Source organism: Ips typographus, linkage group LG5 (assembly GCF_016097725.1).
Source record: "Ips typographus isolate SLU linkage group LG5, UJ_Ityp_2.0, whole genome shotgun sequence".
In the NCBI taxonomy this organism is placed as follows: Eukaryota; Metazoa; Arthropoda; class Insecta; order Coleoptera; family Curculionidae; genus Ips; species Ips typographus.
The window spans coordinates 11,620,431-11,646,890 of record NC_138426.1 but is presented as its reverse complement, the minus strand read 5'-3'; the positions used below and the strand labels follow the sequence as shown (position 1 = coordinate 11,646,890).

Sequence of the window (26,460 nt, the reverse complement as noted above, 5' to 3'; positions counted from 1 at the left end):
AATTAAAAGTTTTAAGTTTTGAAATGTCTTGTCAGCTTTTTTGAGAAATTTTTTTTTTTTATTATTTGGGTCGACTTGTCCTAGACTTTTGAATTTTAAGTATATTGTGATTAAGAGTTGACTTTACTTATATTAAAACTACCTTATTTTAAGTACTTACGCCATAAGAACAGCCAATCACATTTAATTGATATCATTAGGAAATCCAGAGTTACAGCAGGGCTACATTGACTTATAATTTTCCCAGCAAGCAGGTTATAAATAAAATGTATAAGGTTTTACCAACACACACAACACTAATAAAGCGAAAATATGAACTGATCTGGACCGCACCAACCTATTTTTATAATCACCTCACTATTAGGTACTATACACTTTGAAAGCAATGTCAACATTAACTTCCTCAAAGTACGGAACTAATCGCGATCGCGTGTTAATTTCCCAAAAATGGGAGAGAGTAACGGACGCGTCCGCACAACGTAGAGCAGTAACACCAACTGGCATCCAGTCTCCCGTATCCAGAAACGTAGAGTTTTCCTGGATTAAATCCCGATGCGCCACGGCTGGCACAGAGTCTATCGTTGGCACAGACCCGCAACAAGATTTATGTTTATGTTGCCGATGGGAAATGGTGTATGCCGAGGCATTTTTGACGAGACGTCTCCTTTGTTGTATAATGATGAAGAGAAGGGTTTGATTGGGGATGGTTCACAAAAGGTCTGAGAACAACAATTTTTTTGAAAGTCAACAAACCTAAAATGGTAGAACATATACTGTATAGATCACTGGGATCCCTGTAAAAGATCCTGATATTGACCATATTATATTATTCAACGAGCAAGCAACTATAACCCAGGAAGTTGAAGCGACACGAGCCGAAGGCGAGTGTTGTAAATCATTGAGTAAGTAATATATCCTCACTAATAATCTCCCCACTTCTCTTTAATTTATATTCTGAAGCCCTAGAAGAACGCAACGTGGGCGTTAAGGTGAATGGTGTATGGGTCAACAATATTCGTTATGCGGACGACACAGTTTTAATTGCAGATAACATGGAGGATTTGCGGGATATGCCTTGGGACTGTCGGGGAATGCAGTAAGAATATGAGCTTCAATATCAACCCCAAGAAGACTAAATTCATGATAATTACTCGAAAGCCACAAGAATTTCAAAACTCAAGCCTACACAGAAATCAGATGCCGGATTGAAAATGCCCACAGTGCGTTCATGAAATTCAAAAAAGTGCTCACCAATACTGATTTCGATCTTGGCTTGAGAATTAGATTTGTCAAATGCTATGTCTGGACAGTGTTGCTGTATGGCATGGAGGGATGGACACTGAAGGTGAGCACTATGAACAAGCTGGAAGCATTCGAGATACATGGAATTGTTCTAAATTTAATGTTCTTTTATTACAAACCATAAAACACCAATGGATCCATTTAAAAAAACGAACTTCTGCCAGTTTTTTTATCTGTCCGACTAAAATTGGCCACTCTGTAGGTGGACAAAAGGTCACATCAGCAAACCTTTCAGGACTTGAGAATTTAATTGTTTAAACCAACGTTTTGCTGACAAATTCACAATTTTTATAAAATATCTAAGAAACGGTGCAAGATAGGTATAAGGAAGTATTAACATTAATTACTAGCCTTCTTACGAGGAGTTCCAAAATGAAATTAAAAACAGGGTGTTCCATTTGAAAATCAAAAGTTGGTGTTCTTTCTGACTGATCTGGCAAGTCCAAAATATTTTGGAAAGGAGAGTTTGGACCCAACCTAGGCTACACTCCAAATTGCAGGAAAAAATATTGAGGTGTTCTCCAGATACTTCTAATATACGTAAATCACCCTGTATACGTCCTCTTCAGCTCAGTTTACATGACAATTTATTGATTTTAAAGTTTTGTCTACGTTTACCTCGCAACTAAGTCAATAAAACTCTAAAACACTATATTTTTGGAACTAATATGTTCCTGTCAGTTTTATAAACGTTTAATCTTAACAACAATATAACCTAATTGTTCAAATACTCTTACACCACTTTGTAAAATTATAACAATGTTATCAATGTAAATAACGACAAATTTAAAAATTAGTTTTACTTTAGAGTTTGCAAACATTTTTTGTAATAAATTAATAAGTGATTAAATAATGACAAATAACTAAATTTCTGTTATTCAGTCAAAAATCTTGGTAAACAATGCTGAGCTTTAATTAAAACATTACCCACCCTAATAATAGTGAGTCGACATGTTTGTGATTGTTAAAAAAAGCTGCTTTTTCTTGCCCAATCACAAACTACAAACAATGCTGAAATTTACCCAAATGTGGACTTACCATTAGAGTAAGAGTACCCAAAGGTTTAGCAAAATAAATAAATAAAGCAGTCCATAAAAAATCTGTATATTTTCCACACTTTAAATTTAAAAACAGTTGCCGTATAATAATAAAAATATGTCTGCAAAAAAAAAAGGAAAATTGAAAATATTCTTTACACTGTCTTAAACTAAAGTATTGTTTGCCTCTCAACATGGGGAGCACAATGCCTATGTTACATAAAATATCTTATAATCATTCATTCATATGTTCAAATATAATAATAATAAAGCAATTGAATATTTATATTGACTTCCCCTTTTATTCCACAATCTTCTTAGGACCAGTATTTTCACCTCCAGAAAAATTTATTTGGAAGTGAAAGTAATGTTGCTAAATTATGAAAAGGCTGTAATTAAAATAAAATGTACACAGAATGTCCCATTGGAAATTAATTAGTAAAGTTTTAGAGAATATTCAGGTGTGTAGTAATAAAAAAAAAGTAACAGAATACTTTATAGACAATAATAATTTTAAATTACTAATTTTCAAATCAATGTTTTTATTCTTCAAAGCAAGTTTGGGACTCCCTGTGTTATTTAAGTTTCTTAATCATAAAAAAAAAATCAAATAACCATTCTCTGAGCAATGACATATTGATAATATACATTATATCAGTAAAATTGAGGTCCTAACATCATTTAAAGTGGTAACAAAAATGAAAAAAGAAAAAATATATTCACCAAAAACTTAGACTCTCTTCATACAATCCATTCTATTGCCTATAAAAATTCAACTTGCAATAATATTATCTAACTTGGGTATTTGACCTACTGTAGTTTAATTGCATAATTGTTCTGCCATGTGATCATTCAGTGTCAAAGATGAAAAATATAGTTAAAAGTGTAGAGTCATCCAGCTTTAGAGATAAAATATTTTATAGTTTCCTGTACAAGTTTGTGTAGGTACAATACCCATTTACATACAACAATTCAGCAGGCCAGAAGAGTCAATTGCACCTTAACAATCCACAATCATTAATTAATCACACCAATGTATTTTTTTTTAATTAGTTTGTAACAGAACTGCACAGCAATAACTACTACTTTAAAAGTACATTTAAGACCCTTAATGAGTTAATTAAACCATATAAAATTATAAAAAGGAGTTTTCTATGTATCACAAATTGGGGTGGCAAAAACTGAACTGGACATTAACAACATTTTGTGCTAGTTAAAGTAACACAAATCCATTCACTCCTCAAACCTCACCTGCTGAAAACTAAGGCATATTATTCCCGTTTAATTGCTTGTGGTGCTTCTGCAAGCCCTTTCACTTTAAGTCTATCTGCAGTCTTTAAGAAGGCAGGCAGTTGTTCTTGGCTAACATTCACCTCTCCTGCGTACATAAATTCTAATATTGCTTGAAGGTGGCTGTAGGCCACATCTTTTAATATAATTATTGGGTGTTTTGAAGGGTTTTCCTAAAAAAAAACATGTTTTACCCTACAGCTGTTGCATTTATATGCACAGCTCACCTCCAACAGGCTTTTGAAGTAGGGGCTACACGCTGATAAGACCATTTTATGGGCTTTGCAGGTTTGGCCCTCACAAGCCAGAGTAACATCCGTAAAACTTTTTTCATCCCTCAGATGTCGGAAGGATGATACCATGTTGCTTTGAAAATCGTTCCATTTCAGGAAAAACTGTTGCTGGTCGGCCATTGTATGTTTTATTGGGTAATCTAAGAAAAAATCAAACTTCTTCAGATGCTGACAATACACTTATTTTTGGCTTCTTTCTTTCAGGTCATATCATAACCCCCAATTTGATTTCACTGTAGCTGTAATAATGTTTACTTGATATACTTACTTTGTTACGTGAGTTTAATGCCAAACTAACAAATTTAGACTTGATGTGTTAAATAAAAAGCCAAATTCATAAATTTGTAAAAGAAAGCATTCCAAAAACAACACAACCATATGTCAACAACAAATCTTTCTACTGACATTAGTGACATTTGACAGGACAACATTTTTTGCCAGATGACACCAAAATTAAAAGTGATGTGTTCTAGTATTCATACACATTAATCGATATCGTCCTCAAACAACCCAGAATCCGTTTTTTGGTTGGAACAGGTTTCACAAATTTTCGTGAATAAAAAATAGTTTAAGATCACTTGCTGTATAAATAACTACTACTTTATCGTACTCAACGTCGATAGTTTATTTTATACAAACTCATTCTTCGTTACACGAATCGATCAATAGCGTGTACCGTCTAAGTACATCACTATTCATAGATGCTTAGGTGGCTTTTTGAACTTTCAAGGTTACAGGAAAAGAAATTTTTTCAAAATACAATAAATTGCAAAAGTCTTCAATTAAGTTTTGATGAAGAATAACAAAAACAAAAAGTGTTTCATTGTAAAAGAAATAATTTAAATAATAAATTCAATGTTTTTACAGTTTTAGTGATTGGTAACTTATTGATGATGGACCCAAAAAATGAAAACTCAAAAAGGTAAACACTGAATTCACACCCATACAGTATGATAAAGAAAAATAATTTTTATGATACCAGCTTGAGAAACCTCTTCTTTGGAATAATATGTCTATTAACTGTTTGCACCCGGTTCTACAAAATTACAGAACCAGACCATGTTTGGTATGTATTTACTTTTTGAAACCATTTCATTTTAGTTATAAAAAAAACTTTTAGTTGGGATGAGACCCATTTTGGAAAAATGGGCAGCTGGTACATAAACCGTACATTTTTTTTTGATGTTCACCCTCCCTTGGGAAAGGTTTGTATTTACTTTATATTGAAAATCACTTTAAATGTTGTGCAGATGTTGATAGGTCTTTCAGGCTACTTAACCGGTTATGATGGTACTTTTCCTTTTGACAAACCTGGGGATAAGTATGGCAATACCAGTTATGTGGGCATGAGGACTTTCTGTGCTGCTTTGGGTGCTTCAATTGTGCCTGCAGCATTTATGATTGTAGACCAAATGACTGGAAGCCCCACAGCAGCTTTATTTGCTTCTGCTTTAATTTTGTTTGGTATTTATGTTTGTTTTTAGGGGAGTTTGTTAGTTAAACCTTTTTTTTCAGATGTTGGTTTGATAACTTTAACTCAGTACATATTGTTAGATCCATTGTTGCTGTGTTTTATGATGGGTTCTTTATTAGGAGCTGTAAAAGTATCTTACAATAGTTCAAAAGAAGAGGAATTTACATGGAAATGGTGGTTTTGGCTTGTATTTACGGGCACAATGCTTGCCTGCTGTTCTTCTGTAAAATTTGTTGGTCTTTTTGTAGTGCTTTTAGTAGGGCTGATTACCATTTCAGACTTGTGGGATATTCTGGGTGATATGAGTAGACCAGTGGTAAGTAATAACATTTATTTATTTATTAAGTTTATGTTACATTTAATACTACTCCAGCAGAGACATTTTTTGATTTTGAAGCCTTTTTATCTTTTAAATAATTCCCTAGTGCAATACCACAAAATATTATAAACCCAACCCAAGTGTTGGAGATAAATTTCTTAGAACAATCAGTTGGGTTGTGGATATTTACAGTACTAATTTGATGGGCAAGATGTGCAGTTACAAGTGCAATTGCACTGTAATATGGCCATGTTTGTGAATTCATTACTCCTGAAAATACTAATGAACTAGTCATAACTACAGAAAAAGCACTTAACCACAATTTAGTATCTTCATTAAACTTAATCGCAGTTGATTTAATACCAATTTGAAGGTCATCCACCCTATCCTGATGAGCATAAATAGTATCATAGATTATAGTCCAACAAACCCCAGCAAAATACATGGGTAAACAAATAAAAGGATCTACATAACCATAAATAGCACTATATCCTAGTAAAGCACCCCAATTAAATGTAAACCCTAAAACTAATTGGGGCCAATAGGTGACACGTTTCATTAAAGGGTAGGAAATGACTAGACCCAAGGAACTCGCACCTAAAACTATGCTATACCAATTTAGTTGAAGAAGCACCGCCAAACCCAAACTTAACTGACATCCTAAAAACATCACAGCTTGATTCATACTTATATCACCATTCACTAAGGGCCGATCTCTAGTTCTTTCTACTTTGGCATCAATATCGCGGTCCCACATGTCATTTATTGTACACCCAGCACCGCGCATTATTAATGCACCAGTCCCAAACAGCCAGAGTAGGTAAGGATCTGGAATGCATCCCGGGGTGGCGGCCGAGGCTATGCCCCAACTACACGGCCAAAACAATAGCCATGAGCCCACAGGCCGGTCCAGTCGCATCAGCTTTAAATAGGGCTGGACAGTTTTAGGAGCACTGTTAACTAATTTTGCAGCTAACTTTTCTTTGGGTCTCGGTGTTATTTCTTCAGTTTTGAGAGAAGCCGCAGCCGATGTAAACTTAATTCGATGAAAACTTAGGTAATAGGCCTTTAATTCAGGATTCCTAACCCCATTCTTCAGTACACCTTCCTTCCATATCCGAATAGAGTTGATTTGTCGCAAATATCGTATAGTAAACATTGTTACTAGGTTTCGGGTTTGTGTAGATCATTTTCTATTCCACAATCATTTTTAAGATAGACGCTTTTTTGAAAAAGCTGCTTTTTGGTGTTTAATTTTGACAAAAATTCATAATAAATTGAGGTTATGATATGACATTGTGAACAGTGTTGCCAATTCAAAATATTTAATGGCGGTAGAATAACCAGTCAAATAACGGTAGATCAAAACAAATTCGTTCATTTTACATTATTATACAGGGTGTCTTTTAATAGTTGTCAAAAATTTTAATCATTGATTCTTGCTATAAAAACCGTAGGCACTTCAAAAATATGGATTTTTCATTAATAATGGTTTTTTAAATTTTGTCATTAGTGACAGATATCACGTGGTTTTAAATGATAATTTAGCTAGGCAGTCACGTGACCATTGTCAGAAATCATAAATCTCAAAAACACTCTTTATATCAAATATTGGAAGAAAACTTTTAAATCCTGATTTTTGCAACTTTTGAGCATGGTTTGACAGTTTTGACGTTAGTGGCAGTTGTCACGTGATTGTAGAACACTATTTAGCTGGGCGGTCATGTGATAATTGTCAAAATAACTGTCATAATTCTCAGAAACACATTTTATATCAAATACTGCAAGAAAACGTTTTTAAATCCTGATTTTTGCAACTTTTAAGCATGGTTTGACAGTTTTGACGTTAGTGACAGTTGTCACGTAATTATAGAACACTATTTAGTTAGACGGCCACGTGACAATTGTCAAAATAACTGTCATAAATCTCAGAAACACGTTTTATATCAAATACTGCAAGAAAACGTTTATAACTTTTGATTTTTTCAACTTTTGAGCAGAGTTTGATTGCTTTGACGTTAGTGACAGTTGTCACGTGATTTCAGAAGACTATTTAGCTAGACGGCCACGTGACAATTGTCAAAATAACTGACATGAATCTCAGAAACACGTTTTATATCAAATACTGCAAGAAAACATTTAATCATGATTTTTGCAACTTTTGAGCATGGTTTGTCAGTTTTGACGTTAGTGACAGTTGTCACGTGATTATAGAACACTATTTAGTTAGACGGTCACGTGACAATTGGCAAAATAACTCATAAATTTCAAAAACACGTTTTATATCAAATACTGCAAGAAAACGTTCCTAAATCCTGATTTTTCCAACTCTAGAGCATGGTTTGACGTTATTGACAGTTGTCACGTGATTTCAGAAGACTATTTAGCTAGACTATGAAGTGACAATTGGCAAAATAACTGTCATAAATTTCAAAAACACGTTTAATATCAAATACTGCAAGAAAACGTTCCTAAACCCTGATTTTTCCAATTTTAGAGCATGGTTTGACAGTTTTGACGTTAGTGGCAGTTGTCACGTGATTTCAAAAGACTATTTAGCTAGACCATAAAGTGACAATTGTCAAAATAAGTGTTAAATCTCGGAAAATCGTCTTGTTTCGAAAACTGTTAAAATGTATGTAGTAATTCTTGCACTTCTAGTAAAATTTTAACACTACTAACAGACATCACGTGGCTTTAGAGAATGATTTGGAGTAAGAAAATGATTGTTTTACTCGCATTTTTAGAATCTTTTTTAAATTTCCTATTCAATAAACTGAAAAAGTATATGAAAAGTTTCACAACCAACAAAATGGCAATATGTAATTAAAAACGGTAGATTTTATACAAAAAAACCGGAGAACGGTAGAAGAACTACAAAAACGGTAGATCTGGCAACATTGAGTGTGAATATGTGATGTAATTGGTTTGTGTTTGTCCATGTCGTCTGTCAGATCTGCCCATTACTAATAGGAATGAGGAAACCCGCATCGATATTTACTAGACGATAATTTATAGTCGTTTACTTACTTACTCTGCGCACTGTTTAAAAAAAAATATACTGGGTGGCCAAAGAAGTGGAGTGGTGTTAGAAACTATCTCTAGCAGGAATTTGGCAAAAAAAATCCTTTTTTCAATATAATGCCTAGATTTTTTCGGAATTTTCACTTTTATTGGTAATGTACTAACTGAAGAACTTATTTTATTATCCTTCCTATTCATGCTAAGCTAGACTGTTGATGATATTGTTGAGATTAAACTCAAATTAAAAATTTTATTATAGCTTTTTATGTAATAATATAATTCTTGTTTGGTGTTTATTTTACCTGAATGATGTGACTTTGATAGTCCTGTCAGTCAGTAAAAATGGCAAAAGCTAGACGAAATTTTAGGAAATATAAAAGAAAATGCAGCAAAAGCTAACAGCAGTTTCGGCCTTTAGGACATAAATAGCTATAATATTAGCCGCTCAATATAATATTAACTTTCTGTAAAGGTTAAACTCATTTATATGTATATTTTTTGTATTTTATATTACTGTTCTTAATAGGTGACTGTTTGAAATAATTTAATTTTGGCCTTTAAAATATTTTGCAACCATTTTTCCTGAAAATCACTCAATCCAGGTCGATGTACTAGCCGATAGTTTTCATACTGGTAACTCACGTCCACAAAACAGTACGCAGGTTTGGTATTAAACACTTCAATTTGAAAGAATATGCTGGCAGTGGCTTGCGCTATTGGATATTTCCACGTAGGTAAACTGTATATGGCTTGGTACTTATGCAGTGCAGACATTTTAGTTTCTCTGACTCCTTGGTAGTATATGACGTACATCCAATCTTCACTGGTTTCGAATGAAGCGAGATATTCATCGATAGCGTAGGCTCCCAGTTCGAGGGTAAACTCCGAAATAGTAGGCCAAATAACTGTGTTGTTTTTAGTTTCTATATAGGAGAATCCTTGGGAATCTTTTGAGGAAAACGCCATTACATCTTTAGCTTGGGTTAAACTTAACTTGGAGTAGATTTGTTTAAAGGTACTTTCGGATATTTCAATTACTGTATTGACCAATATTTTTGCCAATTGTAGAGCGTTTGTGTAAGCTTCACAATCATAGCTGCTGGTAGTATGGGAGGAACTTTCCGTCTCCGGTTCATAATTTATACCTGTTCTGTATTGGTAAATGTCCGATGCAGACGATAGTACTACAGTCTGGGAGTTGCTTATTGTTGCTCCGTTTCTCAAGTCGTCATTTTCGTATAGTTTCACGACATCCGTTTCTTCGAAATATATTTGACGTTCATCAGTAGAGGGCCGTTGGTCTTCAGCAAAAGTTTCCATATTATCTTAAGTTAACAAAAAAATGTACTATTTATATGACTTATACGTCACATTGACATTTTTTTACATAGGTAAGGTTATGGTAAGTCCTCATGTGCGTTAACTACCTAACTGTTCGTGTTTTGTGATTGGTCAATAAAAGCAAAGGAAGGAAGCTGAAAGCTGCTTTTTTTTGACCAGTCGCAAAGTAACTACTGTGCTGATCTTTTACGCAAAGGCTCTAGACATGGTAGACTTAGCATTAAAATGGATGTGAATGTTTTTTTTGAGTTTTGTACAACTAAAGACTTATACAACTAACTTAAGCAAGTTGAAATAGTTGTAGCATTTGATTTATGATTCTTATCTGTTTCAGGTTGATACAGTGCGACATTTGTTTGCCAGAGCTGTCTGCTTAATACTGCTGCCAATTTGCTTATACGTATCCTTCTTCTATATCCATCTGACGGTTCTCAATAGAAGGTAACCAAAACACGATATTTATATGAATGGAACTTTTCCATATTTTTTATTTTATTTTCTTAAAAATAAGGTCGGTTGGCACAAGCCCTCAACTTTTTTGTAGCTTTGTTTTTTTTTATAACAACAGTCTCCTGCTGCTAAGGTCATATCTCAGTGAACGTGTTCAGGTTGTTTGAGTGGGAGGGGAGGAGTCATCTGAGAGTTTAGTTTTTGACATTCAGTTGACTAGTCTGAGAGAAATGACAGTTCCTCAAAGCTCTATATTGGGACCAGTACTATTTTTTGATTTTATAAACGATCTATCACACGACAATGGTCTAGTTAAGTACACCTTCTTTGCGGATGACACAGGATGATGCTGGTGGCACGCTCGGAGGACGAATGTTAGTTTAACAGCAACAGGCTACTGCTGAATGATTTTTACGCTTAAAAATGGTAATGTGGAGAACCCTGTTAACGTCAGATTCCTGGGGGTGTCCATGGGCTCTAGGCTCAAATAAGATTTTCAAATAAATGAGATTTCTGGTAAGCTAGGAAGCATCTCCACCAGGAGAGTTGAGGGGATCTGTCTCTAAGAAAACTATGATGACTGCTTATTTTGCAACGCAGGATCATAAGAATAATAGCACGTCTGAGTTACAGGGATGACTGTAGGGTGTTTTGGCTCTCCCAGGGGTATACATTCTTGAAAAGTGTATGTGAGAAAGTTAGAATCAAGTAAATCACAATATTTTGCAGCCAAATTGTATAACAAAGTGCTTTTAAGTATAAGAAGACTACATATAATTTAAAATAAAATAAAAAGCTTATTGTGTCGTAATGTAGTGTTCAGTGTGGAAGAATTTCCTAATTTTAGGGATGAACATTATAAATTATTGTTGTACCAATAAATCTATCTGATTTTTTATTGCCACCGTATAAGAGAAAGAGTTTTATCAACAATTTTTATTTCATTTTTCACTGTTCCCTACTCCTACATATTTTACTCTGATTTTCCCATAGTTATTAACGATTTAATCATATTTTTTTGTTGCATACTGATCATTTTTAACTTCTGTCATTTAGTGGAAATGGAGACGGTTTCTACAGTTCCGCTTTCCAATCCCAACTAATCGGAAATAGTCTCTACAACGCCAGTATGCCGCGACAAGTCGCTTATGGGGCGATAATTACACTAAAAAATCAAAGAACTGGAGGAGGATATTTGCATTCCCATTTTCATTTATATCCCGAAGGGGTTGGTGCAAGACAACAACAGGTAATGTTAAAATAATAAGTTTGTCAGATTTTTTTACTATAAACTTCAAGTAAGTGGCAAGTATGACTATGGTAGGTTTTCTTGTACAAATTTAAGTTTTCTTTTTAAATCAACCATCAGAGAGGGATTATCGACAAAGGAGATCGGGTTAAATCGACAATTACAAGTTCCTAATTTTGAGTATAAATTTGTTTTATTTTTTGCTTCCCTATTTGATTGATCGTTGTGTTAAACTCGCTCATACAACTGCCAAGTTATGCTTTTTTACTTTATCTAGATGGGTAGATAATGGGAATTAAAGGATTGCAGTAGATTAGATCTTTTTTTCTGTTACGTTTTGACTCAATATATTTTGAGGATTACGCCAATATTTCATTGAAAGAAACGTAAAGATTGTCACGTATTATTGTTTTTTGTTTCCTATTCTTTAAGAAGTCACATTTTATCATTGGTTTTTATACCAATAGCCTTACTGATAAATGATTTTCCAACAAAAGGTTTTTCCTTTTTACGAAGATTTTTACTCCAAATTAGAAAACTGTAATATTTGGTGCAGCTGCCACTGTAAATCTAATTTCAGTTTTCCTTCAAATGGTTTTCACTTTTACTTATTTTTAACAGCTTACTACCTACACCCATAAAGACGACAACAACAAATGGCTACTCAAAAAATATAATACCGATGAAACGGTCTCTGAAAACATTGAAATAGTTCGGAGTGGTGATTTGGTTAGACTAGAACACATAGCAACTCGTCGAAACATGCACGCACATAAAGAGCCAGCCCCTATAACAAGAAAACAGTACCAAGTCACTGGATATGGTGAAAATGGAACGGGTGATGCTAATGACATTTGGAGGATTGTTATACAAGGTACTGTCCACACTATTAGCGATTGGTGATGGTGGATTAGTTGGATTTTTAGGCGCAAAAGAAGGAACCGAAGTGACCGCAGTCACAAGCAAACTAAAATTTGTTCACTACCTTCAATCTTGTGTCCTAACGACCACTGGTAAGCAATTACCGAAATGGGCGTACGAGCAACAGGAAGTCACTTGCAACCCTAATATTCGAGATCCGAATGGATACTGGAATGTGGAAGAAAACACTTTTGATAAATGTATGCTGATACCTACTCTTTAGCAATCTTGTTGAATACTTATTTCCAGTGCCTAGCGTAAATTTTGAGGTTTATGCCCCAGGGTTCTTTGAGCGATTCCTGGAATCGCACGCTGTGATGATACAAGGAAACGCCGGGCTGAAACCTAAAGAAGGTGAAGTCACTTCAAGACCTTGGCAATGGCCGATCGACTATAGGGTGAGTCGGAGAAAATTAAAAATCAGTGTCGCTAAAAGTTCAGGTTAGGGTCAATTCTTTTCAGGTTCCCAGTACCGTATTTATTTGTTGGGCAATCCAGTGATTTGGTGGTGCAATCTTGTCATTATCGTGCTTTTTCTGGGAGTGCTTTTGATCAATTGTGTCAAGTTACAAAGAGGGTATATTCAGTCATTTTCAGGTCAGTTTGGTACCACATTATATTATTTACATTTTGTCTGTAAGTAAAATTTGAAAAAAAACTCTAATAGCATATCAGTTTTGCTGTATTGTTGTGCTGAAGCGCAGACTTGGATCAAATCTTTCAGTGTTTAGACGAATTTTTAGATTTATTTTGAAATTCAGAGAGAAAGTGTTAAGAATCATTTGTAACTAGATACTTTAAGTGGCAGCAAAACGTTTTTTGTAAGTTTCTTGTAATTTTTCTAGCAAAACATGGAACAATCAGATTTCAAATAGCGTTTTACATTTACAAAAGCGTATATGCAAAACCCATGTAAAATCCCAAGGGATGAGAGAGCCATAAAGCTCTTTTCTTCTCACTAAAAATCCTTTAAATACTCCATGTCAGCTGGAGTATTACATCTTCCTGTCATTTGAAGTGTCTACTGAGGGATGTGTCAAACTCAATTTAGTATTTAAACAGCTTTTTATAAAAAAAACTAGCGGCGTAAAGTTTAAAATTATCACTTAATACAAATTTTTAAACAGGAAACTTTACAATAATAATGTTTTGAACGGAAATATGGACTATAGTTGATGACCCCATTATATGTAGTGAAATGACATTAAAACTTTATAAGTAAACTCAACCATGTTGGTGATAATTAAGCTAATATAACCCAACCATTGCAGATCCTCACAGACGTAAGCTAAAAGCTTGTGCTTGGCTATTTGTGGGCTGGATGCTCCATTACGTTCCTTTCTGGGCTATGGGACGTGTTCTGTACTTCCATCATTACTTTCCCGCCTTGCTTTTTAGTTCCATGTTGACAGGTATGTCACACTTTAATGAGATTTATCTACAACAGTGCTGTAAGTGTGTACTCTCTGTTACAAAAAAAGTGGCAGTGACTTTAATTAATATTGAAATTCACTTATGTCTTAGATTAGTTCTGAAAATTTTTTTTCCGGTGGTTACCGACAGATTAAGGAAAAGTTCCTGGTATTGACCCATGTCAGTGCAGAAATGTGATTTTTCTCTATTAGTGATTAATTAATACCTTTTTTATGAGAGTATTGCTCCATGTATAACATAAAACATACTAAAATGCATACAATGCGTTGCAAATACAATTCAATAAAAATAATATAATTACTTACTTTTAATTTACGGATTTTAAGGGTAAAACTGATGTTTATTCACTTTTTTTTCTACTTAAAAATATTCCATCTACTCACAAATAAGCTGCCGTTTGCACTGTAATACTTAGGCAGTTTCGGTTACCGAAAATTTGAAATACAATTAGACAAAATAAAAACTAAATCAATAAAATAAAATTACAGGAAAAAAATTCAAGGAAACTATCAAGAAACTATCAGCAGGGTTGCGTTCAGAGAGAAGTCAATTGACAGTTTGTCACGTGACACCGGTTCGTTTTTTTAAATATGTTGATCAGAGGAGTGTAATTTGGTTACTGCACTGTTGTAGTAGATAAAGTATTGTATATAATACGTGTGGTAATAACCTGCATACTACACTTGATGTATAATATACTATTAATCTACATTTACATTACGCATTTTTAAAGGAATTTTCATCGATTATCTGCTGGAAGAAATACCGAAGCTGTTTAAAGAACGACTCTCCACAACAGTTTATCATACTTTAGTTGGTGTTAGTTTATCAACAATTTTGTATAGTTTTTATTTGTTTGCCCCATTGGCGTACGGTATGAATGGACCGTCTGCTAACGAGCCTAATTCAACCATGCATGGTTTAAAGTGGATGGATACTTGGGAGTTTTGAGTGTTTTTACTTAACTAAATTTGATACCGTCCAGTTATTTTTACTTACATTTTTAGTATTACAGATTTTATATGTATTTTTATTTTTTTACATATTTTAAATAAACAAGATTTTAATACAAAAGTCAACTTGTGTTTTTTGACCCTTTATAATAATAGAACACTTTCCAGGAACATTGAATATGCTCCAATTGTTTCAGGATGGTTCAATTATTGTTGCATCTGTGAGTCAGTTGAAACAAGAATACAGGGTGTTCAAAATTTGCATTGCAGGGACATCTCCGAAACCATCATAAACTGCTACTCAATTGCATGTGAATTAAGTTAAAATATTTTGAAAACAAGATAAAAAATGTTCAGTTCCTATACTTATTATATTTAAGAAATGATTTTTAGTAAAGTAAAGTAAGTAAGTGCTTAAGTATTTAGTACTGTACTGTACTACCCAAATTCAATGGGAAAGTGCAACCGGGAGCAGAGTTTTAAAAAAATTAATTAATAAAAAAATACAAAAACAAAAAGGATTTTTTTTCATAAATAAAGAAATTAGTAGCAAAATGGTTATTCTTTCGAGAATGTGTTCGTTTTGTAATAGTTTTTTAGTTTTATTTATTTGAATTTCAAATTGAACTATGCATGTGGCATTTACCCCACTTGCCCTTACTTATTTAGATTGTTTTGAAGTCTAAATTATTACTTTTATCGTCAGAATTCCAGAATTTGTCAACTATAGTCTTTACTAATTTTAATATGAATAACATTTTCTATTATCAAAAAAGTCCATAGAGGTCTTTGACGGATATAGAAGGGTTAAATATTAAATACAGCGTGTTTTAATAGAATTGACATACTTTAAAAGTGCAATTGTTGATATCACAAAGTACTAACACTATATAAAAACTCTTTAACCTATGGAGATAAGTAGGTATAGAATTTGTATGTTTCTGACCAACAATCAGTCCTGTTTAAGGCCTTTTTAAGTTTTAATGTGTTTTGTCCGTGATTTTATGTGTGTGATGTTAATAGTATTTTATTATTTCACTAGTTTTCATGAACTACGGTACTAAATTGACGTAAAAAGTAAGTACTAACAACTATTTAATAGTTTATAGGGTGGTAAGAATCTACTCTTTGTGCATTATCTTTAGTGCACTGAAGATGCCTCAAGTAGATAAAAATATGTAGTAAGTTGAAGTGATTTTCAAAAAAAGAGATTTTTATCTACACATCTTATAGATACCGAAAGTACGAAAGAACACCCGGTATATTATTATATTTTTAGATTCTACTAACGATTTCAAGTATGTTTCATGTAACGGTTCAAAGTGTGAAAACGTGAGCAATTTTCAAACGTCAATATTTCGAAAACAGTTGCATATAGATAATGATATATAAAATATGCTTTAAATCTTTAGGAGAATAAAAAAAAATATATACAGAGTAGTCCATTTAAAATAGTGAAGTTGATACCAACATTGAGTCCCTACGGTAATACCACGTGGGACACCCTGTATACATATAATTGCATTTTGAGAATCCCCTTTTAATTATAAGAATTTTGTTAAATGTAACAAATGTTTGATTTTCTTGTTTTTGTAAAATTTGTACTATTTTTAACTTATTTGAACTGTAAATGCAGTATTACAAGGACATCCTGTATATTTCCAAAAGGATTCAGGAATCTGTTCTTTTTGTGAGAAATCCGACAGGGTATCTGCTGATTTTGGCTTCAGTCAGTCCAACCAATAGGTTGCTTGTGCCGACCATTTTCTTGCGGGATCAAATGAATTGGGAGGTACGACAAACGGTACTGTTTTAGAACCGAATAACTTAGGAAGGGATGGATGTTTTCATAGTTATTTTAGGGCCAGATCCTCCAACATTTATTTCATTTTTCTTTGAAGTGTCTTTTCAAAAGGGTTTTGCACCTTTTTTCAGTAAAACTTTGACACTCTGTATCTTCGTTATTGTTAATATTTCAAAAATGCGTCAAACGAAAAATGAAACATAATTTTTTAAAGCCCTATTCGCAGGTGAAAGCAAAGCCCCAACTTTGTAATCACCCTGTATATTTGTATGCCATTATTTCATTTAAGAAACTGTTAAAATTTACGGTTTTTGATTTTGGTTGGTGATTTGGTTTTGTTTGTTTAATTTGATTTAGTTTCCTTAATTTTCCCCTGTATATTTAAAAATGAACGAGATACCCTAACAAAGATTCTAAAATAAGACACTCTGTAGTTACAGCAAGTAAAATACTGAGAATCAATTTTGAATTTTGACTAACTGTACCTATTTCTGATTTTTAGATTTATCACATCAGCAATATGGCATGCAAAGCTGACTTAGAGACCATTGACGATGGTAAGCCTTCAATTAATTGTTTTTAATCTTTATTATTGTAATAAATCAAAACTATTTACAACTAACTAACAAAATCATGATTATTTCAGATATCAAAGAGTCCACGTCGATTTTAGAACAAGCATCCCAGTCAACTGACAGATTTTTTTCGATTAAGGAAACCTCATCGATGGATGAAGGTTTCAACAGTTTTGAACAATCCACGATGAATACTACCGATAAGTTTTTTACTCCTAAAAAGACGGAATCAACCACCGATCTTCTAGAAGTGATGAACTCTGTTGGGTCAAAAAGAAAAGACATTGCTAAGTCACTACAACATTTGGATTTCTCCGCTCGTCACAGTACTCCGCAGAAGTACCTAAACAAAACAGCTTTATGCCAAGATATGAAGCGCAGATTGGATGAATTTTCCCCAGTAAAATCCCATTCTTTAGAAAACGAAATAGACACTCATTACCCGTACACAAATACTGACTTAGGATTGTCTCCACGTGCAATCAGATCAAACGCTGACACTTTCAAAGCCTTTTTTGAGAATTACACTTACGATACGTTCAAACAAGTAATGAAAATAATGAAGAAATCTCATATGACTGCCGCTGAAGCCAAATTGAGGATGGTAATAGACGAGATGGAAAAGGCCATAAATAAGAGCATGGAAGATTGCACTGAACCGATAGCTACACAAATGCTGAGGCATATAAATGAAAGTAAAAGATGTAGAAACCAAAGTCTAAAGGCAAATGTGACTGTAAAGGATCATGAAGAAGACGTTTTTAAACCCTTTTTTGAAAATTACACTTACGATACGTTCAAGGAAGTGATGAAAATAATGAAGAAATCTCATATGACGGCCGCTGAAGCCAAATTGAGGATGGTAATAGACGAGATGGAAAAGGCCATAAATAAGAGCATGGAAGATTGCACTGAACCGATAGCCACACAAGTGTTGAGGCATATAAATGAAACTAAAATACTCAAAAGAACCCTAAACCCAGATGTGACTGTGAATGATCAAGAAGAAGATATTTCACAAAAACCCTCAGAAGATGCCAAGGAGGGTAATGTTTCACAAAATTCCAGCAATGATTATGCAGAAACCTCAAAAGCTGAATATGACATAAAACCGATGCCAGTTCCAAAAGGAGAAACATTGCTTCCGAAAGATAACGTAAACCGTTTTCCTTCAAAATGGAAAAGAAATAAAATACCAGCATCAGACAGTGATGAGGTGGTAAGCCTAAAATTTCTAACCAAAATTAGAATACCCTTTTTTACTTTTTTACAGACTAAAAATCTGACATACCAAATACTCACAGACTTCCAAACACTGGCCGGTATTGCATCTTACAATACTACTCTCGATGACAGAGACTTGGTCAAACGACAGATACGGTACAGGTATTCGTCTTATGCCAACAAACAGAATGAACAGAAGTTTATCCGAAAGCATATTCACATCAACGAGCAGATCATTAAGCAAATCACTAAATTGATGAAGTTTGCTTTCAAACGTCAACCCAGCTTTTTAGGGAGTTTTGCCCATTTGGAAGGGGAAAGAATTTTCCTTCTGGCAAGTAAGTTTTGAATTCCATCACTTCCAAATCAATTTACTAACTTTTTTTTTTTTGACAGAAACCAGACGGGATGCCTTAGTCAACACCTTGTACAAAGTTCCCAAACCTGTTAATGAACCATCAGCAACCATTATTGTAGAAAAATTGGCTTGCCGCATCATCATCTCAGAAAATTTAAGTAGACTGAATTTAAATACGTTCTTCTTGTGTATTTTGGAACACAAAGATACGGTATACAGCACTACCGCTACAGTTTTGGACACTAGAGGGTGGATCGACTTTGAAGGACGATTCAGCTTTGAAAATGTCTCCAACAGGTTCAACATTAAAGTCAGTGTGTACTCATTGACTATAAAAACTGCCACACCTTCATGTGTATTAAACTTTGCATTTTTGCGCCGTCGTCCCCAACTGCCTATGATGAGTTTAATAGGAGTTGCAGAAATTGGTCTACAGAACGCCAAGTATCAAACCTTTTCCCTCAGAAACGCGGAAAACGTCTTAAGACCTGACTACAAGCTGTATGCTGCTGTTGGAGTGAATTTGAACTGGCCGTCGGCTTTCAAAACATTTTTGACTGTCGGTTCTACTAGAACAGACCAAGAACCCACTTGGACTAGAAAATGGTGCGTGCTGGAAGACGGACAGATGAACTTCTACGCTTCTCCTTCAGATGAAATGTTTAGCGATCCGATTAAAATAGTGGATGTGAGGGAGTGCCAAAGTGTGAAAGGCTCTCCAATCAAATACTACAACACAAGCGCTTTGATGCTTGTGTTTAATGACGACCCAGAAGACAAGTTGTTTCTGAGTGCTGATACTGAAGATGACGTTTCTGTTCTATTTGACAAGATTAAAGGAATTCTGAAGTTGAAACATCAGTGGATAAAACTGAAAAAGTAAATTTGCTTTGCTTGCTTTTGTTTATTGGGTTTTATATATACTTATATTCTAATAAAATATATAATTTTTTACTTCCTGCTTTTTTTATCTATTAAGTTCTTCGATATTAATAATATTTCCCAATTTATAAATAAAAAACTGGTAACATAATAGAATAAGCTTCAATCATTCGAAAAACAGAGCTAACTAAATATAAATAAACTGATTTCAGTGACGTATGACTTATTGATTTGCTTCATAAATAGCCATTCAATAGAAAGAAATTTTATTTTAGTTGGCTTTAAGAATCACAGAATTACTTTATAAGTTTTGGAGTTTCAAGTCAATTTTTAAACTCAAAAATGTCTGAATTAATTGAAAATTGACTTGCCCGTCAAATTTTGGAGTTTCAGGACTATTTTAAATTCCAAAAGTGTCTGAATTACTTGAAAATTGTCCTTTCCAGTCAAGTTTTGGAGATTCAAAACAATTTTCAAGCCCAAAAGAGTTTGAACTACTAGAAGAAAAAAAAAATTCAGCCAGAAAATTGGCTGAATTTGACTGAAAAGTGTCTGAATTAATTGAAAATTAACTTTCCAGACATATTTTAGAGTTTCAAGTAAATTTTCATGGTCAAAAGTGTCTGAATTACTTGAGAATTGACTTTTCAATCAAATTTTTGAGTTTTAAGTCAATTTTCAAGCTCAAATGAGTTTGAATTACTAGAAAATTGCTTATCCAGTCTAGTTTTGGAGTTTCAAGTCAGTTTTCAAGCCTAAAAATGTCTGAATTAATTGAAAATCAACTTTCTAGGCATATTTTATAGTTTCAGGTAAATTTTCATGGCCAAAAGTGTCTGAATTACTTGAAAATTGACCTTTCCAGTCAAGTTTTGCAGTTTCAAAACAATTTTCAAGCCCAAGTGAGTTTGAACTACTAGAAAATTGTTTATCCAGTCTAGTTTTGGAGTTTCAAGTCAGTTTTCAAGCCTAAAAGTGTCTGAATTAATTGAAAATTAACTTTCCAGACATATTTTAGAGTTTCAAGTAAATTTTCATGACCAAAAGTGTCTGAATTATTTAGGAATTTACTTTTCTATCAATTTTTTGAGTTTTACGTCAATTTTCAAGCACAAATAAGTTTGAGCTACTTGGACCTAATTTTCTAGGCAGATTTTAAAGTTTCAAGTCATCTTTCAAGACCAAGTGAGTTTGAATTACTAGAAAATTTACTATCCAGTCTAGTTTTGGAGTTTCAAGTCAGTTTTCAAGCCTAAAAGTGTCTGAATTAATTGAAAATTAACTTTCTAGGAATATTTTAGAGTTTCAAGTAAATTTTCATGGCCAACAGTGTCTGAATTACTTGAGAATTGACTTATCAATCAAATTTTTGAGTTTTAAGCCAATTTTCAAGCAGAAAACAGTTTGAACTACTTGGACCTAATTTTCTAGTCAGATTTTAAAGTTTCAAGTCATCTTTCAAGCCCAAGTGAGTTTGAATTACTAGAAAATTTACTATCTAGTCTAGTTTTGGAGTTTTAAGTCAGTTTTCAAGCCTAAAAGTGTCTGAATTACTTGAAAATTAACTTTCTAGGCATATTTTAGAGTTTCAAGTAAATTTTCATGGCCAACAGTGTCTGAATTACTTGAGAATTGACTTTTCAATCAATTTTTTGAGTTTTTTAAGTCAATTTTCAAGCACAAATAAGTTTGGACTACTTGGACCTAATTTTCTAGGCAGATTTTAAAGTTTCAAATCATCTTTCAAGCCCAAGTGAGTTTGAATTACTAGAAAATTGACTATCCAGTCTAGTTTTGGAGTTTCAAGTCAGTTTTCAAGCCTAAAAGTGTCTGAATTAATTGAAAATTAACTTTCCAGACATATTTTAGAGTTTTAAGTAAATTTTCATGGCCAAAAATGTCTGAATTATTTGGGAATTAACTTTTCTATCAATTTTTTGAGTTTTAAGCCAATTTTCAAGCAGAAAAGAGTTTGAACTAGTTGGACCTAATTTTCTAGTCAGATTTTAAAGTTTCAAGTCATCTTTCAAGCCCCAAATTGACTTTTTAGTCAAGTTTCAAAACAATATCAAGCCCAAAAAAGTTTGAACTACTAGAAAATTGACTATCTAATCTATCTTCAGAGTTTCAAGTGAATTTTAAATCCCAAAAGTCTTTGAATTACCTGGAAATTGACTATCTAGTCGATTTTTAAAGTTTCAAGTCAATTTTCAAGCCCAAAAGTGTCTGAATTACTTGAAAATTGACTTTTCAGTCAAATTTTGGTATTTCAAACCAATTTCCAAGACCAAAAGAGTTTGAATTATTAGAAAATCGATTATCCAGTCTAATTTTGGAGTTTTAAGTGAATTTTTAAGGTCAAAAGTGTCTTAATTACTTGAAAATTGCTTTGTCAGCCAGTCTGACCTTTTCTCTGATGAGGTATAGTGACATTGTAGTCTTGCAAGTTAAATTTCTGGTTGACAGACAATTTTCATGGTTTGACAACTGTCACCAATGGCAAACCTAATCCAAGGCAATAACTGTAGTCAGTTTGACAGTTCGTCACTTTATTGAAACTGGAGATTTTTCAATATACTACACAGATGCGAAATGTATCCGGAAAAGCAAACGTTCAAAATTTTGAAAACTTAGTAGCATAGTCATGTTATAACACCTCTGGTTATACCGGAAGTATGTAGGTACCAACTTGCTTAATTTAAATGGAATTCCCTGTATATTATTATATTAAGGGGACCGCAATGTAATGTCGTGTTTTTGAATTTAGTCAATTTAGCGTAAAAAAAACCGGATTACTTTCCGGTCCCACTAATATTTTTGAATACTTTAATTTCAAATATGTTTTGCTTTTTTAAAAAAATCTGTGGTCTGTTTGTTCGTTGAAATATCTACTTTCAGATGGCGTAAAAAAATATACATTATTATGGCAAATGTTCTCAAAAAATGCAACTTTCTGAAATTAAATAATATAGAAGTCCTTATTAAATATTAACTTTATTTTGTTGTTAATTAGTAGCAGTATATTTTGACTTTATTAATATAACATAAAATCTTACGTTTTTTTGAGTACCTAATTGAAGTATTAATTTTAATAAATGGATCAAAATTGTACATATTACAATTAAAAAAATGATAATCAATCATTGTGTTTATTTGCATTTTTTGAGAACAACAGAACAATTTACTATTTTTATATTTATTTAGTGAGATCATTAATTGAATTATTTTTAATCGTCTAACCTAACTTGATAATTTTTAAAATGGTTTTCTTGCAAAGTGATGGTGAAAAACCTAACCTGAAATGGAAGGACATAAACAACAATAAAACAACCAATTACAAAAAGAACTGTGACCGAACGTTTTATTTTAATATAATACACATTAAAAAGACTATTACACATTAAAATTACATGATTAAAAAATACACTAAACCATTAACACAACGACATACTTATACAATACTATACATACGTATAAACGTACATTACAAAACTGAAGTTAACTTTTTTAATTTTTCCTGATTAACGATCTTACAAATTGCTTCTTTAAGATGGAAATCCGAAGCTTCTCAGCAGCGTAGCTCTTTTTATCACTTTCCTTGGCTTGTTTCTTTTTTCTGGCCAACCGAAGTATGAGTTCCCTTTTGTTTTTGGGGTCTTCCTGGAGTGCTGGTTTGGTTTCAGATTTTTTTCCTTTGCTCTTTGTTGTTGTTTTCAATTGGTGATTCGAATGGGGACCGACTAGCCTCTTCACTCTTCTCCCGTCCATTGAGACAATAACTCTACTATTGCAAGTTTTCCGTTGGCACTTGAGAACTCTGCGACCGTTTACAAGAAAACGGTCATGGATGTAGATGTTTGCACAGAACAGAACACAAAATTTAGTCGTTTTAATCATATTGCACTTCTTCAAGTTGTTGCTTCGACAGTCGAAACTCAAATGAAATGTTTGGTTCGAAATATGGCCATTTACAGGGCGGCAGAGTTTTATGATCCTCTCCAAAGAGTCGGATTTTATGGTACCTACCGGAAGTGTAATTGGGTTCCACGCTAGGTGCCAGTCACGTTCAGATAAACAGGGTGTTTTTTTAAATTGTCCCATATTTTACAAGGCGCTTTTTCAGGCATTTTTAAAGTAACAAGTTCATATAGGCATCAAGGTTTTATCGAGCTACATGTTGTTAAAAATTTATTTTTTGTTTTCTTAAGTAATTTTTGAAATAATATCGATGTTTGGACGAATCTTGGTATTTGGGGGTTTTGTAACATGAGAAACTTATTTTTCGTGATGGGTAAATTACCGGAAAAGTCAATATTTAACTTTCAACAGGTAAATTAGCAGTAAATTACTGGTTAATGACAAATACTGTATTTCTGGCAGTTCAAATTTTGACACCGTTTTTCTTCCTGACTATATCAAATTTTGTAGTGTTATTTCAGGTTATTCGTTAGAAAATTTAATGATGATTTCAAAAATGTGCTTAAAACAGTCATTTTTTCAATCCAAGTGAATTTTACAATCGTTTTTGTCCTTAACTGTCCTTTCAAACTGTGTTTCTGGCAGTTCAAATTTTGACACCGCTTTTCTCACTGACTGTACCAAATTTTGAAGTGTTTCTTCATGTTATTGCATAGGAAATTTAATGAGGATTCCAAAAATGTGCTTATTATAGTCATTTTCTCACTCCAAGTGGGTTTTACAGACGATTTTATCCCTGGCTGACCTATCAAACTGTGTTTCTGGCAGTTCAAAGTTTCTAATTGCTTTTTTCACTGACTGTACCAAATTTTGTAGTGTTTTTTTTAGGTTATTGGATAGAGAATTTAAAAAGGATACCAAAAATGTGCTTAAAATAATCATTTTCTCAATCTAAATGAGTTTTACAGGTAATTTTGTCCCTGACTGTCCTTTCAAACTGTGTTTCTGGCAGTTCAAACTTTGACACCACTTTTCTCACTGACTGTACCAAATCTTGTAGTGCTTTTCCAGGTTATTGAATAAGAAATTTAATGAGGATTTGAAAAATGTGCTTAAAACAGTAATTTTCTTACTCCAAGTGGGTTTTACAGGCAAATTTGTCCCTGACTGTTCTTTCAAACTGTGTTTCTGGCAGTTTTAACTTTAACACCGCTTTTCTCCCTGACTGTACCAAATTTTCAAGTTTTTTTTAGGTTATTGAATATGAAATTTAATGAGAATTCCAAAAATGTGCTTAAAACTGTCATTTTCTTACTCCAAGTAGGTTTACAAAAAATTTTGTCTCTGACGGTTCTTTCAAACTTTGACACCGCTTTTCTCCTTGACTGTACCACAATTTTAAGTTTTTTTTTAGGTCATTGAATAGGAAATTGAATGAGAATTCCAAAAATGTGCTTAAAACTGTCATTATCTTACTCTAATTGGGTTTTACAGGCAATTTTGTCCCTGACTGTTTTTTCAAACTGTCTTTCCGACAGTTCAAACTGTGACACCGCGTTTCTATCCTGACTGTATTAAGCTTTGTAGTGTTTATTCATGTTAATGCATAGGAAATTTAATGACGATCCCAAAAATGTGCTTTATACAGTCATTTTCTCACTCCAAGTGGGTTTTACAGACGATTTTATCCCTGGCTGACCTATCAAACTGTGTTTCTGACAGTTCAAAGTTTGACATCGCTTTTCTCACTGACTGTACAAAATGTTGTAGTGTTTTTTTATGTCATTGGATAGAAAATTTAAAAAGGATTCCAAAAATGTGCTTAAAACTGTCATTATCTTACTCTAATTGGGTTTTACAGGCAATTTTGTCCCTGACTGTTTTTTCAAACTGTCTTTCTGACAGTTCAAACTGTGACACCGCGTTTCTATCCTGACTGTATTAAGCTTTGTAGTGTTTATTCATGTTAATGCATAGGAAATTTAATGACGATCCCAAAAATGTGCTTTATACAGTCATTTTCTCACTCCAAGTGGGTTTTACAGACGATTTTATCCCTGGCTGACCTATCAAACTGTGTTTCTGACAGTTCAAAGTTTGACATCGCTTTTCTCACTGACTGTACAAAATGTTGTAGTGTTTTTTTATGTCATTGGATAAAGAATTTAAAAAAAATTCCAAAAATGTGCTTAAAACTGTCATTATCTTACTCTAATTGGGTTTTACAGGCAATTTTGTCCCTGACTGTTTTTTCAAACTGTCTTTCTGACAGTTCAAACTTTGACACCGCGTTTCTTTCCTGACTTTTCAAAGCAAATTCAAAAATGTGATGAAAACAGTCATTTTCTCACTCCTAGTGGGTTTTACAGACGATTTTATCCCTGACTGACCTATCAAACTGTGTTTCTGACAGTTTTAAGTGCAACCAAAATTTCTCTGATTAGTTTGCACTTTTTTGAATCGAAAGCGTTTTTGATTATAAAAATTTTATTCAACTTAACAAAACTGTGACTCTTCTTGCTTCTGACAAAAAGAACAATTTAGAATGGTAAATTTTGCCAACCCACCACAAGTAACTCCAACCAATTGGGGCTGTAATCCTTAGCTTGTGC

The 26,460-nt window shown here is 33.3% G+C and overlaps 6 protein-coding genes and 1 long non-coding RNA gene across 15 annotated transcripts in view; 3 read left to right on the top strand and 4 right to left on the bottom strand.

Moving 5' to 3' along the window:
• The window catches only part of Neto (Neuropilin and tolloid-like), a 169,990-nt gene extending 169,514 nt beyond the window's left edge, over nucleotides 1–476 (bottom strand). For 2 of the 6 annotated variants that reach the window (XM_081980177.1, XM_081980180.1), the window contains exon 1: nucleotides 161–471. In XM_081980177.1, the coding sequence (XP_081836303.1) occupies nucleotides 161–197 (37 nt within the window). In that variant the 5' untranslated portion in view covers nucleotides 198–471. Of the gene's footprint in view, nucleotides 1–160 lie in introns of all 6 variants that reach the window. The other 4 variants (XM_081980184.1, XM_081980178.1, XM_081980181.1 and 1 more) reach the window with 4 other exon arrangements.
• A 213-nt stretch (nucleotides 477–689) lies between these two features.
• On the top strand, nucleotides 690–2,488 carry LOC145729430 (uncharacterized). Its single transcript, XR_014178351.1, has 2 exons — nucleotides 690–902; nucleotides 961–2,488. It is a non-coding gene; the product is annotated as an uncharacterized LOC145729430 (long non-coding RNA).
• On the bottom strand, nucleotides 2,391–4,348 carry lolal (longitudinals lacking protein-like). The gene is made up of 3 exons (XM_081980189.1): nucleotides 4,191–4,348; nucleotides 3,857–4,062; nucleotides 2,391–3,802 (listed from the first exon to the last, which is right to left on the bottom strand). Exons 2-3 carry the CDS (start codon nucleotides 4,040–4,042, stop codon nucleotides 3,611–3,613), a joined length of 378 nt encoding a protein of 125 aa, XP_081836315.1. The 5' UTR covers nucleotides 4,043–4,062; nucleotides 4,191–4,348; the 3' UTR covers nucleotides 2,391–3,610.
• A 268-nt stretch (nucleotides 4,349–4,616) lies between these two features.
• tw (Protein O-mannosyl-transferase 2) lies at nucleotides 4,617–15,208 on the top strand. Of its 2 annotated transcripts, none has more exons than XM_081980175.1 (13): nucleotides 4,617–4,844; nucleotides 4,905–4,988; nucleotides 5,043–5,127; nucleotides 5,173–5,386; nucleotides 5,438–5,712; nucleotides 10,415–10,521; nucleotides 11,587–11,779; nucleotides 12,401–12,653; nucleotides 12,694–12,900; nucleotides 12,950–13,098; nucleotides 13,147–13,297; nucleotides 13,972–14,112; nucleotides 14,868–15,208. In XM_081980175.1, the coding sequence occupies exons 1-13, from the start codon at nucleotides 4,813–4,815 to the stop codon at nucleotides 15,083–15,085; spliced, it is 2,109 nt and encodes a 702-aa protein (XP_081836301.1). In that variant the 5' UTR covers nucleotides 4,617–4,812; the 3' UTR covers nucleotides 15,086–15,208. The 2 variants fall into 2 exon arrangements, with proteins under 2 accessions (XP_081836301.1, XP_081836302.1); XM_081980176.1 differs by having other exon boundaries at nucleotides 4,619–4,844; nucleotides 12,706–12,900.
• On the bottom strand, nucleotides 5,711–7,018 carry Coq2 (ubiquinone biosynthesis protein COQ2, mitochondrial). Its single transcript, XM_081980187.1, has one exon. It carries the CDS (start codon nucleotides 6,872–6,874, stop codon nucleotides 5,744–5,746), a length of 1,131 nt encoding a protein of 376 aa, XP_081836313.1. The 5' UTR covers nucleotides 6,875–7,018; the 3' UTR covers nucleotides 5,711–5,743.
• Nucleotides 9,222–10,059, bottom strand: LOC145729253 (A-kinase anchor protein 14-like). Its single transcript, XM_081979935.1, has one exon. The coding sequence runs from the start codon at nucleotides 10,057–10,059 to the stop codon at nucleotides 9,259–9,261; it is 801 nt and encodes a 266-aa protein (XP_081836061.1). The 3' UTR covers nucleotides 9,222–9,258.
• A 796-nt stretch (nucleotides 15,209–16,004) lies between the features above and the next one.
• Nucleotides 16,005–20,003, top strand: LOC145729200 (uncharacterized). 3 transcript variants are annotated; one of them, XM_081979866.1, is made up of 5 exons: nucleotides 16,005–16,164; nucleotides 17,394–17,448; nucleotides 17,538–18,685; nucleotides 18,740–19,028; nucleotides 19,087–20,003. In XM_081979866.1, the coding sequence occupies exons 2-5, from the start codon at nucleotides 17,412–17,414 to the stop codon at nucleotides 19,929–19,931; spliced, it is 2,319 nt and encodes a 772-aa protein (XP_081835992.1). In that variant the 5' UTR covers nucleotides 16,005–16,164; nucleotides 17,394–17,411; the 3' UTR covers nucleotides 19,932–20,003. The 3 variants fall into 3 exon arrangements, with proteins under 3 accessions (XP_081835992.1, XP_081835990.1, XP_081835989.1); XM_081979864.1 differs by lacking the exon at nucleotides 16,005–16,164 and adding an exon at nucleotides 16,703–16,879 and having other exon boundaries at nucleotides 17,538–18,682; XM_081979863.1 differs by lacking the exon at nucleotides 16,005–16,164 and adding an exon at nucleotides 16,703–16,879.
• The last annotated feature ends 6,457 nt before the right edge of the window (nucleotides 20,004–26,460 follow it).